The sequence below is a fragment of the Penicillium rubens genome (genome assembly GCF_028828025.1).
Source record: "Penicillium rubens strain IBT 27055 chromosome Unknown utg000002l_segment0_segment0, whole genome shotgun sequence".
Taxonomy (NCBI): Eukaryota; Fungi; Ascomycota; class Eurotiomycetes; order Eurotiales; family Aspergillaceae; genus Penicillium; species Penicillium rubens.
In genome coordinates this window covers 56,422-70,473 of record NW_026890600.1, presented here as the reverse complement: position 1 = coordinate 70,473, position 14,052 = coordinate 56,422, and the positions used below count along the sequence as shown (strand labels likewise).

Genomic DNA, 14,052 nt, shown 5'->3' with positions numbered 1-14,052 from the left:
GCAAATGCAACCCAAGCTCCTAGAAAATCATCAATCCAGGCAATACCTGGCCTTCAGGAAGGGATTACCTTGCATGTATTGGCTGACTTCAACTTCCCTGGCGGACGAAGGGATCGCCGATATATTATAGGTCCCAAAAACCATAGGTATCTCAGCTGACAGGATGTTAAAATTGAATGAGCAAGGAAAAGGCCGGTCCATTCTTACACCCGTGATATGCTCCAAGCCATGGAATTGGGCTAAGATTGGTGAAATTCCCATGATATACATACCTCCAGGTGGGCACCTGGTGATCCACTCGAATCCTAAATCAATAGTCGATGAATAATGCAGTTAATACCAGTTAAAACAGAAGAGACGATGGACTCTTACCTCACAGATTCCCGGAGGGGACAGTTGTAAATCTGTTGACCCAGCACATGGATTGCTATCTCATCAACGGATGTTTGACTTAACGGTAAGAAAGCCGAATATTCACGTCCAGTAATCCCTGCCAATGTTGGCTAGGGTTTTAAGTATCAGTCAACCCAAGAAGAGACACGTAAAAAAAAAAAAAAAAAAGGCCATGGTCATATACATACCAGTCGTGCTAATTTCCCCATTTCAGCTCGAGCGCCATAGTCGGAAAAGACGAGGACATTATCCACAATGGGATGGAAGGTATAGTTTCCCCGGGCCCTTGTTTCAACAATTTTCATAGCTGGAACTTTTTTCATGCATTGGAAAGATTGGGCTCCTACGCCGCATCCAACCGCAGTAGAAAATTCATTCCAATTTCGATGGTCAGGGGCCGAAGTCAGTAATGGAGCGGTGCCGGAGTGGAGAGCAATTGCGCGGACAATAGGGTTATCTGGGTACTATCAGAGGTTAGTCGTTTGTCAATAGTTGAAAAGTACCAATATAGAAACCAGATGCTCACTGCATATGAGTGGATATCAGCTGAAGCAGCCCCAGCAGAGTGACCAAACAGAAGAATCCTATCTGGATCACCACCGAATTTGGCTATGTTCTCATAAACCCACTCGATCGCCAGTCGCTAAATACGTGGTTAGTTCATTCATACTATCAACCATACATGCTCAGATCCACCTGGTCCAGGAGTCCAAGGTTTTGTTTGGAAGGGTCGAGGTCTGGCGCATTAGGAAATCCAAAGACATTCAGTCGATAACTAACCCCCAAATTTAGTGATTGAATGGCAAAACTCAGCATCTCCTTACTTAAAGGTAACAACAATCAGATCGTCGTGGTCCTGTACCAAATTCGTGCCATCATAGTAAGCCACCGAACTACCGCCTGTATCATAGCTTCCTCCATGAATGAACATCATGACTGCTGCTTTGTGAACTTCCCCGTTGCCTCGATGCTCGATAGAAGGTGCCCAGATATTCATATACAGACAGTCTTCAGACATGTCCCCAGAGTTCCATATCATGTACGGAAGGACATTCCAAATAGACTCATTGGAGTACCTATACACATGTGGACAGGGACTGCTGAAGGATGATGCATCGATGGGGCTTCGGGGTGGTGATTTGGGGCGTGATGGTGCCCATCGCAGTTGGCCAACTGGGGGCTCGGCATATGGAATTCCCAGAAACGCCCGTACTGTGTGTGCAGAATTATTGTATATCCCGTTCACCGAGCCGGAAGAAGTCACAACATGAAGCTCAGGGGATTGGGGACCCGCTAGAGCGGCCACATTACTCCCAAATGCGCAAAGGACGAGGGATAGATGCATCCTGGTTATAGCTCTGTTCTGTCCAAATTGTGCCTTGTGCTCACCAACCCGGAATTCACTCTCGGTAGATAAATGGTTAAACTTCTTTGCCAAAGAGTAGAGGCGCCTTAGGTGAGAGGGTTTTGGGCCGAAAGAATCTGAAGCTAATTTATATTTAACGTTGATCACGAGGCTACACGTCTTGCTGACTCGGTATTTATACCATCGGGGAGAAGCTTTGAAGGTGACAGAGGTGACATACAAAGCAACCGGCTTAAAGAGGTAGTATTTAATTGCGTGATTATTCTCAGTCTGTACAAATCCGATGTTGTTACACTTCAACGCCGGCCCTAGTGGGCTTTTTTTCTCAAATCCAAATTAATATGATCAGTGCTGGCTCCATTCGATCGTGTTCAGATCAATTCCCTCCTGCACCAACTCCCAAAGCGGACTCAGTTCACGCAAGAAAGATACACGAGCCTGGACAGCCTTGAGAACGTAGTCGATCTCCTCGTCAGAGGTGAACCGGCCGATACCGAAACGGATACTGCTGTGGGCACTTTCGTCGCTGCTACCTAGAGCACGCAGCACGTAGCTGGGTTCCAGAGAGGCGGAGGTACAGGCACTGCCCGATGAAAGCGCAATGTCGTTCAGCGCCATCAACAGGGACTCACCCTCGACGTAGGCGAATGAGATGTTCACACAGCCAGGGTAGTGGTGCTCGGGGTCACCGTTCAGTGTGGTGTGCTCCATGGCAAGGAGACCCTCGCTCAGACGCTTCGACAGACGGTTAATGTGTTTGGTGTCGTACTGTTCGATCAGTCAGTTAGCATGACATTTTTCCGAAGACCGGGGAAGATTCCAGTTCATTTGTCTGTCACCTCATTATACCTGCAGGTGACATCATTGGAGCTGAGTAGCTGGCCCAAAGGACACACGTATTTCCCAAGGATTTCCAACAGATGCTTATTGCAGTGTATAATAATCGTGGCAATAATGAAAATGAGAAAAGAAAGCTTACCTCCATATCTTGGGCAGCAATTCGGCAAGCCTCACCAAAGCCCACTGCCAGATGAGGAGCCAAGGTGCCACTACGTAGACCTCTTTCCTGTCCACCACCAGTGATGAGAGGATCGAGACGGACACGCGGGCGACGGCGCACAAAGCAGGCACCAACACCCTTGGGACCGTAGATCTTGTGGCTGGAAATCGACATCAAATCGATGTTCAGCTTGTTGACATCCAACGGGATCTTTCCAACGGCCTGCGCTCCGTCGGTGTGGAAGAACACCTTCTTAGACCGACAGAGACGGCCAATCTCCTCCAGCGGCTGGATCACACCGATCTCATTGTTTACAGCCATAACACTGACAATACAAGTCTCGGGGCGCATGGCCGCCTCAAGATCCGACATGCGGATCAAACCATTGCTCTGAACTGGCAGGTAGGTCACCTCGAACCCTTCATCCTGCAAGTGTCGACAGCTGTCGAGCACACACTTGTGTTCGGTTTGGGTAGTGATGATGTGATTCTTCTTTCCCGACCGACCAAAGAACCGTGCCACACCCTTCAAACTCATGTTGTTGCTCTCCGTCGCACCACTTGTGAAAATAATCTCCTTGGGATCGGCCCCAATCAGCTTGGCGATATGCCCGCGAGCCTCCTCGACTCCCTTCTCCGACTCCCAACCGTAAGCGTGTGTGCGCGAGTGCGGGTTACCGTAGATACCGGTGAGGTAAGGAAGCATGGTATCCAGAACGCGAGGATCCAAGGGTGTGGTGGCTTGCATATCGAGGTAGATGGGTCGGGTGCCCTGGTCCATAACGGTGGCTTGCTTCAGAATGCCGGCCGAGGGACTCATCGCGGCGTCGCCGGAGGTCCCCGAACCAGGCAGTTTGGTATCCTGGGGCGCCATATGAGACTGGTTCATGAATGACTTTTGTTCCTCTTTAATGGCAGTCTCGATGTTGACCTGGGCTTGGCCAACTTTGGTCTCGGAGACATAAGATCGAGCACCGCGCAGGCCGGTGGCGAGGACTCGAGGAGCTCGGGAATAAGCTGAAAGGCGCGTGGAGAAGGCAGAGGCCTGTCTCCAAGCAGTAGAAACAGCACTTGTCATTATGAAGATGATACCGATATCCTTTGTAAGTGGGATGAAGAAGGAAACGCTTAACCCCGACTTTTTGTTATCATCTGCATCTCTTATGACTAAAGATCTCGGGGTTATCCCAATTGGGTTTATCCGTCATGCCTGAGGCAGAACACTCGGGAGGTCTGAGCTTTTTCCCCTTTGAGGCATTCCATATGGCTATCCCCCATATCCCCCAAGAGCTTCCACCATATTATATCTTCATTTCTCTGCGCTTATAGCAATCGCGATGATTTTGCTTTGATTATATTGAATGTCCTTTTTCTTCCGATTTATGGTATTCACCCATTTCATCCTGCCAAGTCACTCCCCGCACGTAAAGGAATGATGGCCCAATGATGACGATCGGACTGGGGGTTTTAAATTGATGGTTCTTGCGATTTTCTCGGGTAAGGCTGCCGGGGAAAGAGAAGTGAAGATCGGTAGAGATGTACATACAATATATGTAACCATTCGATGTCTTTAGAGCTATATTAATGACTATACTCTGAGCATATTAAGGTAGGTTATGTAGTACGTATGTACCTAGGTAGTATTGTAGGTATGGACTATGGAGTAAATAATCCAGGTGCCTAACCTTGGAATTTTGAAACTATTGCGCCACAGGATCATAAGGCAGAGTAGTGTACGAAATAGTCCAAAATTGTCCGAAATAGTACACCAAATAGGTACAATAGGTAAAATAGTATAAAAATGAAATGTGTACAGCCACAATGGACTTCAGCTCCGTACAACGCTGGCAGAGTCTTATGTCATTGAATTTGGGTTCGCCCTTCTTCTTCTTCTTCCCACCCCACCTTGGCACTTTCTCTTCCTTTGCCTCTCTCCTTATTCTACCATCATGAGTTTTAAAGGTTTCCAAAAGAGCATTGTGCGTGCGCCACAGCAGTTCAAGGTCAAGTTCAACATCGGTGAACATTCCAAGGATGCTGTCTATAGCGATGCCGAACGCCGCTTTGATGAGCTCGAGAAAGAGACCAAGAAGCTACACGATGAGTCCAAGAAATACTTTGCTGCCATTAATGGTGAGTCCTCGAATCTCTCAACTTTTGTACCCCCCCCCCCCCCCCCCCCCCAAATACTGACCGCGTGCGCAGGCATGTTGAGCCACCAAATCGAATTCTCCAAAGCAATCGCCGAAATCTACAAACCCATCTCCGGTCGCGCCTCCGATCCCACCTCCTACCAATATGAAGGAAATGCCGAGGGCATCCAGGCCTGTGAGGAATATGAAGTCATCGTCAAGGAACTACAAGAGGCCCTAGCCCCCGAACTGGAGATGATCGAGAGCCGCATTATCAGCCCAGCCGACCAGCTGCTCGAGGTGATCAAGGTCATTCGGAAGGTTGCGGTTAAGCGTGATCACAAGAAGCTGGACTTTGACCGCCACAACGCCTCACTGAAGAAGCTGGAAGAGAAGAAGGACAAATCGCTCAAAGACGAGAAAGCACTATACAAAGCCGAGAACGATGTTGAGCAGGCAACCCAGGAGTTTAACTATTACAACGATTTGCTGAAGGACGAACTGCCCAAGCTGTTCACGCTCGAAGCCGAGTTCATCCGCCCGCTCTTCCAGTCCTTCTACTATATGCAACTCAACGTCTTCTACACTCTCCACGAACGAATGCAGGGCATGAACATCAGCTATTTCAATCTGAAACTCGATGTTGAAGAGGCCTTCGAGCAGAAGCGCGGCAATATCCAGGAGCAAGCCGAAGCTCTTACCATCGTGCACTTTAAAACCCAAGGTGTCCGCCGCTCTGGATCCAAACTGGGTCCGGGCAAGGGAGCTGATAGCAAGAGTGCCATCGGCCGAGGCCGTTCCAGCTCGACCGTCACCGATGACAACCCCCCACCACCTTATTCGTCTGCCGCCGTCAGCCCCAGTCCAACAGGCAGTTTCTCTTCCGCCGCCAAGAGCAAGCCTGCCCCGCCTCCTCCACGGGCGAAGCCCGCCCATCTCAGTAAACCGGTTGAAACTGTCACCGCTCTTTATGACTACGAGGCTCAGGCACATGGTGATCTGGGATTCTCGGCTGGTGATGTGATTGAAATTGTCCAACGCACCGACAACACCAATGAATGGTGGTCCGGACGAATTGCAGGTCGGGAGGGCCAGTTTCCTGGTAAGTGGTTCAGTCTCTTTATGGAATCGCATTCGCTCACATTCAGTATAGCCAACTATGTGCAATTGAATTAGCACAGGGATATTATTAACTTGCCAGCCTTTTTTTGCTCCTTGCTCTGGCGCACATGTGGTTTCGAAACATAGAGCGTTTCGTCTGTAAATATTTTGTGTCTATTTCTTTTCTTTTCTTTTCTTTTTTTTTTTTCGGTATTGTTAATTCACTTCACTCAGCTCATTGCGATTCGTTCCAATGCATTCGGTGAATTGGCTGTATTCCTTGCACAAGCTTCATACATATTCTAATCCCACCCATGGGTATACTCAGCTTCTTTACCCTTTTCTGGATTCCATTGTACTTCATAGCAGAATCGATCGCCCATATAGACATATATTAATGAGAAGAGCATTGAGACCTTGAGAACTCTTCCGATTTTTCGAGTTCATCCACTGCATACAAGCCTCCATGGATGTAATGCAACTACAGCTCCTGAAAACAGTAAAAAGTAAAAGGGGAATGTGGCTTGAAATTAATAACGCGGTAACAACTTGCATATTGAGATAAAAGAAAGGTTGTACTGTATAAAACCTGCAATCGAGGATAAAAGAAGAAAAAGCATGTACATGTAAAGTCGGTTTCTGGCCAGGATCCTGCATGTGTACACCGAAATGGAAGGGAAGGATAGCTTTGGATTGCCGAGTGCTGTGCGTCATCACACGATTGAATTGTTCCTTTGAACACGATTTATCGAAATATCGTGTTCGACTGATATTCCATAGAAAGCATCGGTGTCCCGCGAGGTGGGTGAGCCCTTGCTCATGGTGTGGTCCGAGTAGCACAGAGTCTGCGCAGCAGTCATGGCAGACAGGCTCGTTGGACTGTCCTTTGTGGGAGACAGTAGACTTTCAGCACCGCCGACAAGGGCCCGCCATAAGTTGCGTCGGCGTTGACGATCTTGGCTTCCGGTACGTCGTGCGTTCTCGAGGACGGCGCCGGCCCAGATTGATGAGAGTGGGAGTGAGATGACGACCAGGGTCACCACGTTGGAGGAGAACTCTGGCACAACGACGTAGTACTGGGTGATGGAGAAGATGGCGGGGACAACCATGGTCTGGCAGCCCATGACAAAGATGACCTTCATCGGACCGAATTCGCGCACTCCGAGTCGGCGGCGCTGTTTGATGGCGAATCCGAGCTTAGTGACAAAGATGACACAGAAGAAGCAGATGCTGATAGTGACGCAGATGTTGGTTGCGCTTTCTATCCACCATACATCATTCGTGTATGTGAGCTTAATGATGGCCTTGCAGTTCGCAACCATCCATGCACAGCGAAATCCGATCGGCACCAGGGCGACCAGAATAGATATCGCTAGGAGAGGATGTCGGTATCGACGACGTAGTGTGGAGCAAACCACGTGGACCTGAATCACAAGCGATGCTTCGATACAGACGACGACTAGCGTAGTGAGAACGACAGCCACAATGGAAATGGCGTATGCGCTCCACGGCACGGATGAATAGTCGCCGGAGACGTATGGGTATACTTGTTCAAATGCAGTGGAGAAATGGATGACTTGGAAAAGCAGACGTGAGCTGTTGAGGAACAAGGCCAGGCCGTTCAGGATAAAAACCGCCGAACGGCGCTTGTCGGATTGGGTCAGAAGCACAAGAATCACCAGCAATACGAAAGACGCTCCAAACTGGCAACCGTAATTGATGCATACCCGGACATTGTACATGACAAAGACATCCAGGGCTTTTACTGAGACCGGGAACTCCGTGCCATCCTGTAGACGGAAGGTGACGTTCTGGGTGAATGGATCGAATGGTTGAATTGGAGATGATGTCGCCATGGCTCTGTGATTTGGGATTTGTATCTCAGTCGAAGGATTGAAAGACAGATCACATAGATAGTTCTGAAATTGAAATTCGGTCAAAAAGTATGCATGACAGAAGATGATGTCTGTTTCTTTAAAGCCCTTTGAAGAATATAGATCAAGAGAATCAGCAGAATCAGCAGAATCAGCAGAATCAGGGTGAATTGCCAGTATCATAGAAGCCGAGACAGACAATGGCGAAGGCAATAGATAATAATAATAACATCCAGAGAACCCACATAGTCCAGGTCCAGATCATTACTGCGTGAGTTTGTTGAAAAGAACAATACTAAGGGAATGGGAAGAACAATATGAAATGAGACAAAGAAGCTCATAAATGGCCTAGGCAACGGGTGATAATGGCTGCATGAGATCTTCAGAATGCTCAGAATAGCCTTTGACCTGGTGAATATCACTGGCTCATGTCCATTGGAGTCGAGAAGGGTTTCTTTGTTTCGGGTCTCCATAGAAGCCCCGAAGGGATTCATCCCATGTATCTTCCAAGGATGAGTTCGGTAGAGTCCTCACATTCCTCAGTCTTATACGACTGATGTCTCTGATTCACAGCCCATTGAGCTGATTGGATCATTTAGTGAATCTGTCTCGCCTCGAGACTTCGGTTGTTTTCAACTTTCTTCAATCGGAAAAGGGGTGATATTTTTTCGGACTCTGAACTCAGACATGAGCCTGTGTTCTTTTTTCTAGGGCAAAAAAACAAGGCAAGATGACAAAATGGCAAAATGGCGAAATGGCGAAATGGCGAAATGGTGAGGTGGTGAGGTGGTGAGGTGGTGAGGTGTAGGGAGTAAATTGTAAGGTGGTGAGCCCGTTTCCCGTGTAGACACATGGATACACCTTATGTATACTATAACTACCCATAGGTGGATAGACCTGGAGATCTAAGCAATAATATCTACAAATATCTACAGGTATCTTCAAATATCTTCAATGTCCTTCTGAAAAGAAAAGGCCCCATACTCCGCCAAGAAACACTGCGGGGAAGAGGAAACCGTCGCGACTCCAACCCTTTTCCATCCACTCCTCTCACTATGGCCGTCCCTCAGAGGACACTGAATTGGCTGTATAGTGTCTTGTCCAAAGTAGGTCTTTCAAAAATCCCCCATATTATCGGTCTGCTAAAACCCCTCCAGGATCACTATGATCCACAACAGACCTATCGTGACCCAAACCGGACCTACCACGATGTTGCCAATGCGCTCGCGCAGTACCCCTCGCTCTCCCCTCGAACAGATGTCTATAGTGAGTGTCTGAAGCTCATTTTGATGTGGTTATTATTTCTGATACCCAACAGCCTACGAGACAGGCTTCTCGGCCCTCCTCCTTCACCTGGTGGGCACATTGCCTGTCACCTTCCGAGGAACCACATACAGATTTCCCATTGCGCTTTGGATTCCAAATACATACCCACGCGAGCCTCCAATTGCCTATGTGACCCCGACACAGGATATGGCTGTCCGAGTTGGGCAACATGTGACGCTAGAGGGACAGGTGTACCACCACTATCTGGCACACTGGGCTGAAGCATGGGATGTTAGTGCTCGCAAAACATGGGGGTTGACAAACCACTGACCACTGTGTCGGCAGAGATCTACCATCGCCGATCTTCTTTCTATCCTTCAGGATATATTTGCCAAGGAGCCACCAGTCCGATACAGACAACAAGTGCCACATCCTCCGCCGGAAGCTGCCCAGACACCCCCGCCATTACCTCCCCTTCCACCCGGTGTCGGATCTGCAAGACAAGCTCAACCTCTGTCTCCGCCTACAGCCCAGAGTCAGATTCCACCCCCACCTCCGCCGAAGCCAAGCGCGGCTGGCGAGCCTCTGCAGCAACAACCGCACCCGGTTGATGAATATCGATCTCCCCCACCGCTACCTCCACTACCACCAAAAGAGCAAGACTCTCGTCGAACATATATCTCCACACAATCAGCCAGTCCGGGAATCCACTCATACCAGCATTACGCGCCTCCGGGCCAAACTGGAGGACCGATAAGCAGCCCTCGTCCCTTGTCGCAGCCACCAAACCAGCAGGCAGCGGGGCAGCCAATGCCGCCTCAGTCGGCGCAGGGTCAAGCACCGTACTATAGAAACAACGGAGCGGCAGTTCATCATGGAACTGGGTCAGGCATAGCAAGCCAGGCCCCTCCTCAGATTAATCCTGCGGGAGGTCACTTGCCTCCGCAGCCGCAACTCCCCCATCAACCACACCAGCAACTGTCTGGGCCCCCATATCCTCAGCATTCTCCATACCCATCTAATTATCCCCGCCCACCCCCAGCAGCTCCCGCAAAGGCCGAGACACCCGACCTTCTGACCTCGCCATTTGAAGTCGAGCTACCCTCAATCGCACCCACAGGACCAGCGCCTCCTATCCCACCAAATCCAGAGAAAGACGCACTCCTAAATGCCGTGTCCCGGACCCTGGCGGAAGCCCTCCGCGCCAATGCAGCACAATCCGACACGGCAGCACAATCACTCGTCTCACAATCACGATCCCTGCATGCCGCTATGGCCACGCTACAGGGGGAACTCTCGGCACTCAATACCCTCCACACAACCCTTCAGTCAAACACTACTGTCCTACAGGAATCCATCCATCGCGCCGACGCCACCATCGCAGACGCGCAGGCTCGTTCTACATCCATCTCCGCTTCTAGCGCTCCTTCAACCTCCACTCCTTCTGGGGACACTCCGTCCGGCCTGCCCCCAATTGATGACGTCCTGGTCGCCCCCACCGTGGTAGGAAAACAGCTATACGATTTGGTCGCCGAGGAGCAAGGCATCCAGCAGGCTCTTTATGCATTGCAGGCTGCGCTAGTCCGTGGTGTTATTGGTGTCGATTCCTGGTCGCGGCATACACGGAGTCTTGCACGTGAGGCACTTCTCAAGCGGGCATTGATTCGTAAAATCGGACGTGGAATGGGGCTGGATGAAAGCGTGGGATGAATTACCCGATGCTGAGCATCGTTGAATAGGCATCCTGGTTATAGATACCCTTTCATTTTCCCTGTTATGGAATAGCTAGATGATGTGAATATCTCTCTTCTTCTCTTCCGGCGACTACTTCGCCAAGTATTTGTGCCTATGCCAAGGGGTGCAGACCGGCCTGCCTCTTATACTCCATATAGACCAAAATAACGCAAGCCCTCGTAGAAGAGTCGGGAAAATGCATCCGAATTTTTAAGATTGGCTTTGTTTTTCACCTTATATACATAGGCTCCAGTACAGTTTCGGCCATTTGAGCTCTACCCCCGAGTTGAGAGTATCTCTCGGCTGGTCTGTTGCAAGGAATTGGATCAATTCATTCCAAGTAGCAAACAAGTTGCATAGTAAATATGAAATATATATAGTAAACACAGTCAAAAAATGGAATTAACGATGGAAATGAAGATATGCGAAAGTAGAAGCAGTTAAGTGGTGAATTTCTATAGTAGGGGTCTAAAATATATATGAGAGGTGTGGTGGGAATATCTCCAAAGCATAAGCAATGTCCTTCATCTACATATGTACAAGACAGAAACAAGTCTTCTCTATACGTATGAAGCTAGACTCTTGATGTTTACACAGTGGAATTGGTATCAAAGGAAGATACGGTGAGGTTGATACATGACTACATATGTACGTACATACTATAATTTTCTTTTCAAGGCACTGGAATCAGATACCAGAGGACGTACTGTTCAATTTTACAACTGTAAGCATTTCATCTGTTTCAGGTCTAGCAAATCTTCAATAGAGGGAAATGGTAGTCCATAACAGTCCATAGCAGTACGAATACGAAGATGTGCAGTCCAAAATGACAATCAATGAGAGTATAGATTCAATCGACAGTCCCATCTCAGTGTGCCAACACTCGCTGTACAACGCACCCGAGGAAAGGAGTCCACATATCAAAAAAAGTACAAAAAGCCATGGCAGGCTCCATACATACATAGAAAACAGAGTTGGAAAATCACAAAAAAAAAAATCAGGAAAACCGTTGCGCCCAGTCGGTCCCAAACCCGCTCATTTCACTTCATTCGCATCCGAGAACGGACTTTCTACCCGGGCGGGTGGCGTCTGAGTGGAATTACGTCCGTCGCTCAAGCCGGAAGCTCGACGTGCGTCGGTCTGACCCTGCGAGGAACCGGTTTCCAAGTTGCTGGATGATGAATGTGTGTCGTCTTCGCCCGATGAGGACGCGTCAAATGTGGAAGTGTTATGACTGAACTGGTCCTTCGTGGTGGACACGCTTGTGCCGTCTTTATTCTCAGACAGCTCTTCGACCCGGTCGACGGCGGGTGTGTTGTTGGCTTGCTTGTGCTTCACCGAAGGACCACGCACCATCACCGGCTTGGCAGTTACGCTGCGAGCCACACATGAACTGTTGCCCTTGACAGCCTCCGCCCGAGCGAGCTGTGCCGGGGTAATGGCCGGGACCGCAGGCGCATCCGCAGGAGTAACCGTGACAGCAACAGGCGAGTCATCTCCAGGGGCATTTGCCCCGGCTCCTCCGTTGTGGATGCTCACCACGGCTGCACGAGACCGCTGGATCTGCTGCGCGGGCATGGCACTGACGATGGCATCGTTACGGTAAATGGTGGTAGCCACACTGCTGCGCAAAGTGGGCGAGATGCTCTGGTGGCCGGTCGTGGTTGTCCAGGACGAGTCACGCAGGTCACCCGGCATAAAGAAGTGTTGATCGGGTGTCGCACCAGGAAGCGGCGGGACGGGAGGCACGAGGGAGGCTGGCGTCTCCGGCGGAGAGCGGTTGGTGACACCAGGAATGTAAGCGATTTGGATGACATTGGAGGCACGGGTTAGGACTGTAGAGGCAATGGACTGGCGTTCACTGCGGGTCGCCGCGAACGAGCCGTTCTTCTCCTCCTGGCGCTCCAGGCGCTTCTTTCGGATGACGAACCACCATACCAAGAACACAACGAGGGCGATGGCAGCCACACCACCGATTACACCACCGGCAATAGCGCCAGTGTCGGTGCCCCCGGAGTCCGAGGGTTTGGAGCCTGTTGAAACACACTTTGTGGTCGCACATTCCTCACAGCTCGGGGCGGTCATGGTACATATTGATCCGTCGGGACAAGCGGGACAAGCGGGGGATGTAGTTTCACACTGCTTGCAGCGCTTGAAGAGGGAACGGGCCGGGGAGAAGGCGGAATCCATGGGTTCGAGAAGCATGATGGGTGAGTATGATCGAGATGATGACATAAAAAAGACGAGGTAATATCGATAAAGCCGGTCAACGGCAAGGAACGTGCAAGATAAAATAAGAAAAAAGGAGTGTAAGGTGCTCAATCGGCGTCAAGTCGTGAGCGTAAACAGTAGATCATCAAAGCCGAGCCGTTAGGCGCAGGAAACGAGTGTCGTGTGCGATAAAAAGATCGAAAGGTGAGAATCAAGCGATGATCATTGTTCTTGGGATGGCCCAGACGCTTGACAGAGATTGTATATGTCAAAGACGGTCAGGATAGGGGGGCTGGATTCGTTGATGTTGGCCCGACCCGACGCGCGTATCAGACAAAATCAACTCACAAACCTTGATCGGAAGATCAAGGAAAGAATAGATAGATGGATGGGGAGAGGAGTGTCAAGTCAAAAGAGAGACGGGGGGGGGGGGGAGGATAATTGGGGGCCTTCCAAAGGTGGTCACGGGCCCGTGAGGTTCCACGGGTAAGATACGGGGTAGTCAGGTACACACAATTGTGTACGATTGTGTACCTGAGATATATACTCCGTACTCCGTAGTAAATTTTATATATAGTTAGTACCCTATATTGTAGAGAAGCATTTAAGAAGGTAAATAGCAGAAGTAAAAAAAAGGAAGAACTAAAATCGAGACCATACAGCCTCTTTAATGTTAAAGATCAGATTGTTTCATCCCATGTTCACCTTACTTGAACGTGAGGGAAATAAGTGGACATCTTTTCCCGTGTGGACTGCGCAAGTGGTCTGGACTCTCGGATCATTAATTTTCCAAGATTGCGGGAAATTTGGACTTTTCTTTATCTAGTTTGTCTAGTTTGTTCAGTTTGACCTGTTTGGTTTATTTGTGTATGATCTACAAATAGGGTTAGCGGCTAATTTATCTCGAACATCCATGGATGGATCCTCCTGTGATGATTGCTGGGGTCACTGAAATCTTATTAAATTAAGTGGGTGG

General features: G+C 49.4%; 6 protein-coding genes across 6 annotated transcripts; 2 read left to right on the top strand and 4 right to left on the bottom strand.

The window, feature by feature from the left end:
* Positions 1–368: 368 nt before the first annotated feature.
* On the bottom strand, positions 369–1,738 carry N7525_002474 (uncharacterized protein; the record flags this gene model as incomplete). The annotated part of the gene is made up of 5 exons (XM_002559918.2): positions 369–503; positions 582–857; positions 920–1,036; positions 1,090–1,168; positions 1,218–1,738. 5 exons carry the CDS (start codon positions 1,736–1,738, stop codon positions 369–371), a joined length of 1,128 nt encoding a protein of 375 aa, XP_002559964.2.
* Positions 1,739–2,104: 366 nt separating this feature from the next.
* Positions 2,105–3,836, bottom strand: N7525_002473 (IscS subfamily cysteine desulfurase; the record flags this gene model as incomplete). The annotated part of the gene is made up of 2 exons (XM_002559919.2): positions 2,105–2,527; positions 2,739–3,836. The coding sequence occupies 2 exons, from the start codon at positions 3,834–3,836 to the stop codon at positions 2,105–2,107; spliced, it is 1,521 nt and encodes a 506-aa protein (XP_002559965.1).
* An 850-nt stretch (positions 3,837–4,686) lies between these two features.
* N7525_002472 (amphiphysin) lies at positions 4,687–6,066 on the top strand (the record flags this gene model as incomplete). The annotated part of the gene is made up of 3 exons (XM_061212327.1): positions 4,687–4,891; positions 4,964–5,992; positions 6,044–6,066. The coding sequence occupies exons 1-3, from the start codon at positions 4,708–4,710 to the stop codon at positions 6,064–6,066; spliced, it is 1,236 nt and encodes a 411-aa protein (XP_061069348.1). The 5' UTR covers positions 4,687–4,707.
* A 638-nt stretch (positions 6,067–6,704) lies between these two features.
* On the bottom strand, positions 6,705–7,847 carry preB (alpha-factor pheromone receptor STE2; the record flags this gene model as incomplete). Its single annotated transcript, XM_002559921.2, has 1 exon — positions 6,705–7,847. One exon carries the CDS (start codon positions 7,845–7,847, stop codon positions 6,705–6,707), a length of 1,143 nt encoding a protein of 380 aa, XP_002559967.1.
* Positions 7,848–8,920: 1,073 nt separating this feature from the next.
* On the top strand, positions 8,921–10,841 carry N7525_002470 (uncharacterized protein; the record flags this gene model as incomplete). Its single annotated transcript, XM_002559922.1, has 4 exons — positions 8,921–8,971; positions 9,023–9,131; positions 9,184–9,422; positions 9,477–10,841. The coding sequence occupies 4 exons, from the start codon at positions 8,921–8,923 to the stop codon at positions 10,839–10,841; spliced, it is 1,764 nt and encodes a 587-aa protein (XP_002559968.1).
* Positions 10,842–11,900: 1,059 nt separating this feature from the next.
* Positions 11,901–13,070, bottom strand: N7525_002469 (uncharacterized protein; the record flags this gene model as incomplete). The annotated part of the gene is made up of 1 exon (XM_002559923.1): positions 11,901–13,070. One exon carries the CDS (start codon positions 13,068–13,070, stop codon positions 11,901–11,903), a length of 1,170 nt encoding a protein of 389 aa, XP_002559969.1.
* Between the last annotated feature and the right edge of the window lie 982 nt (positions 13,071–14,052).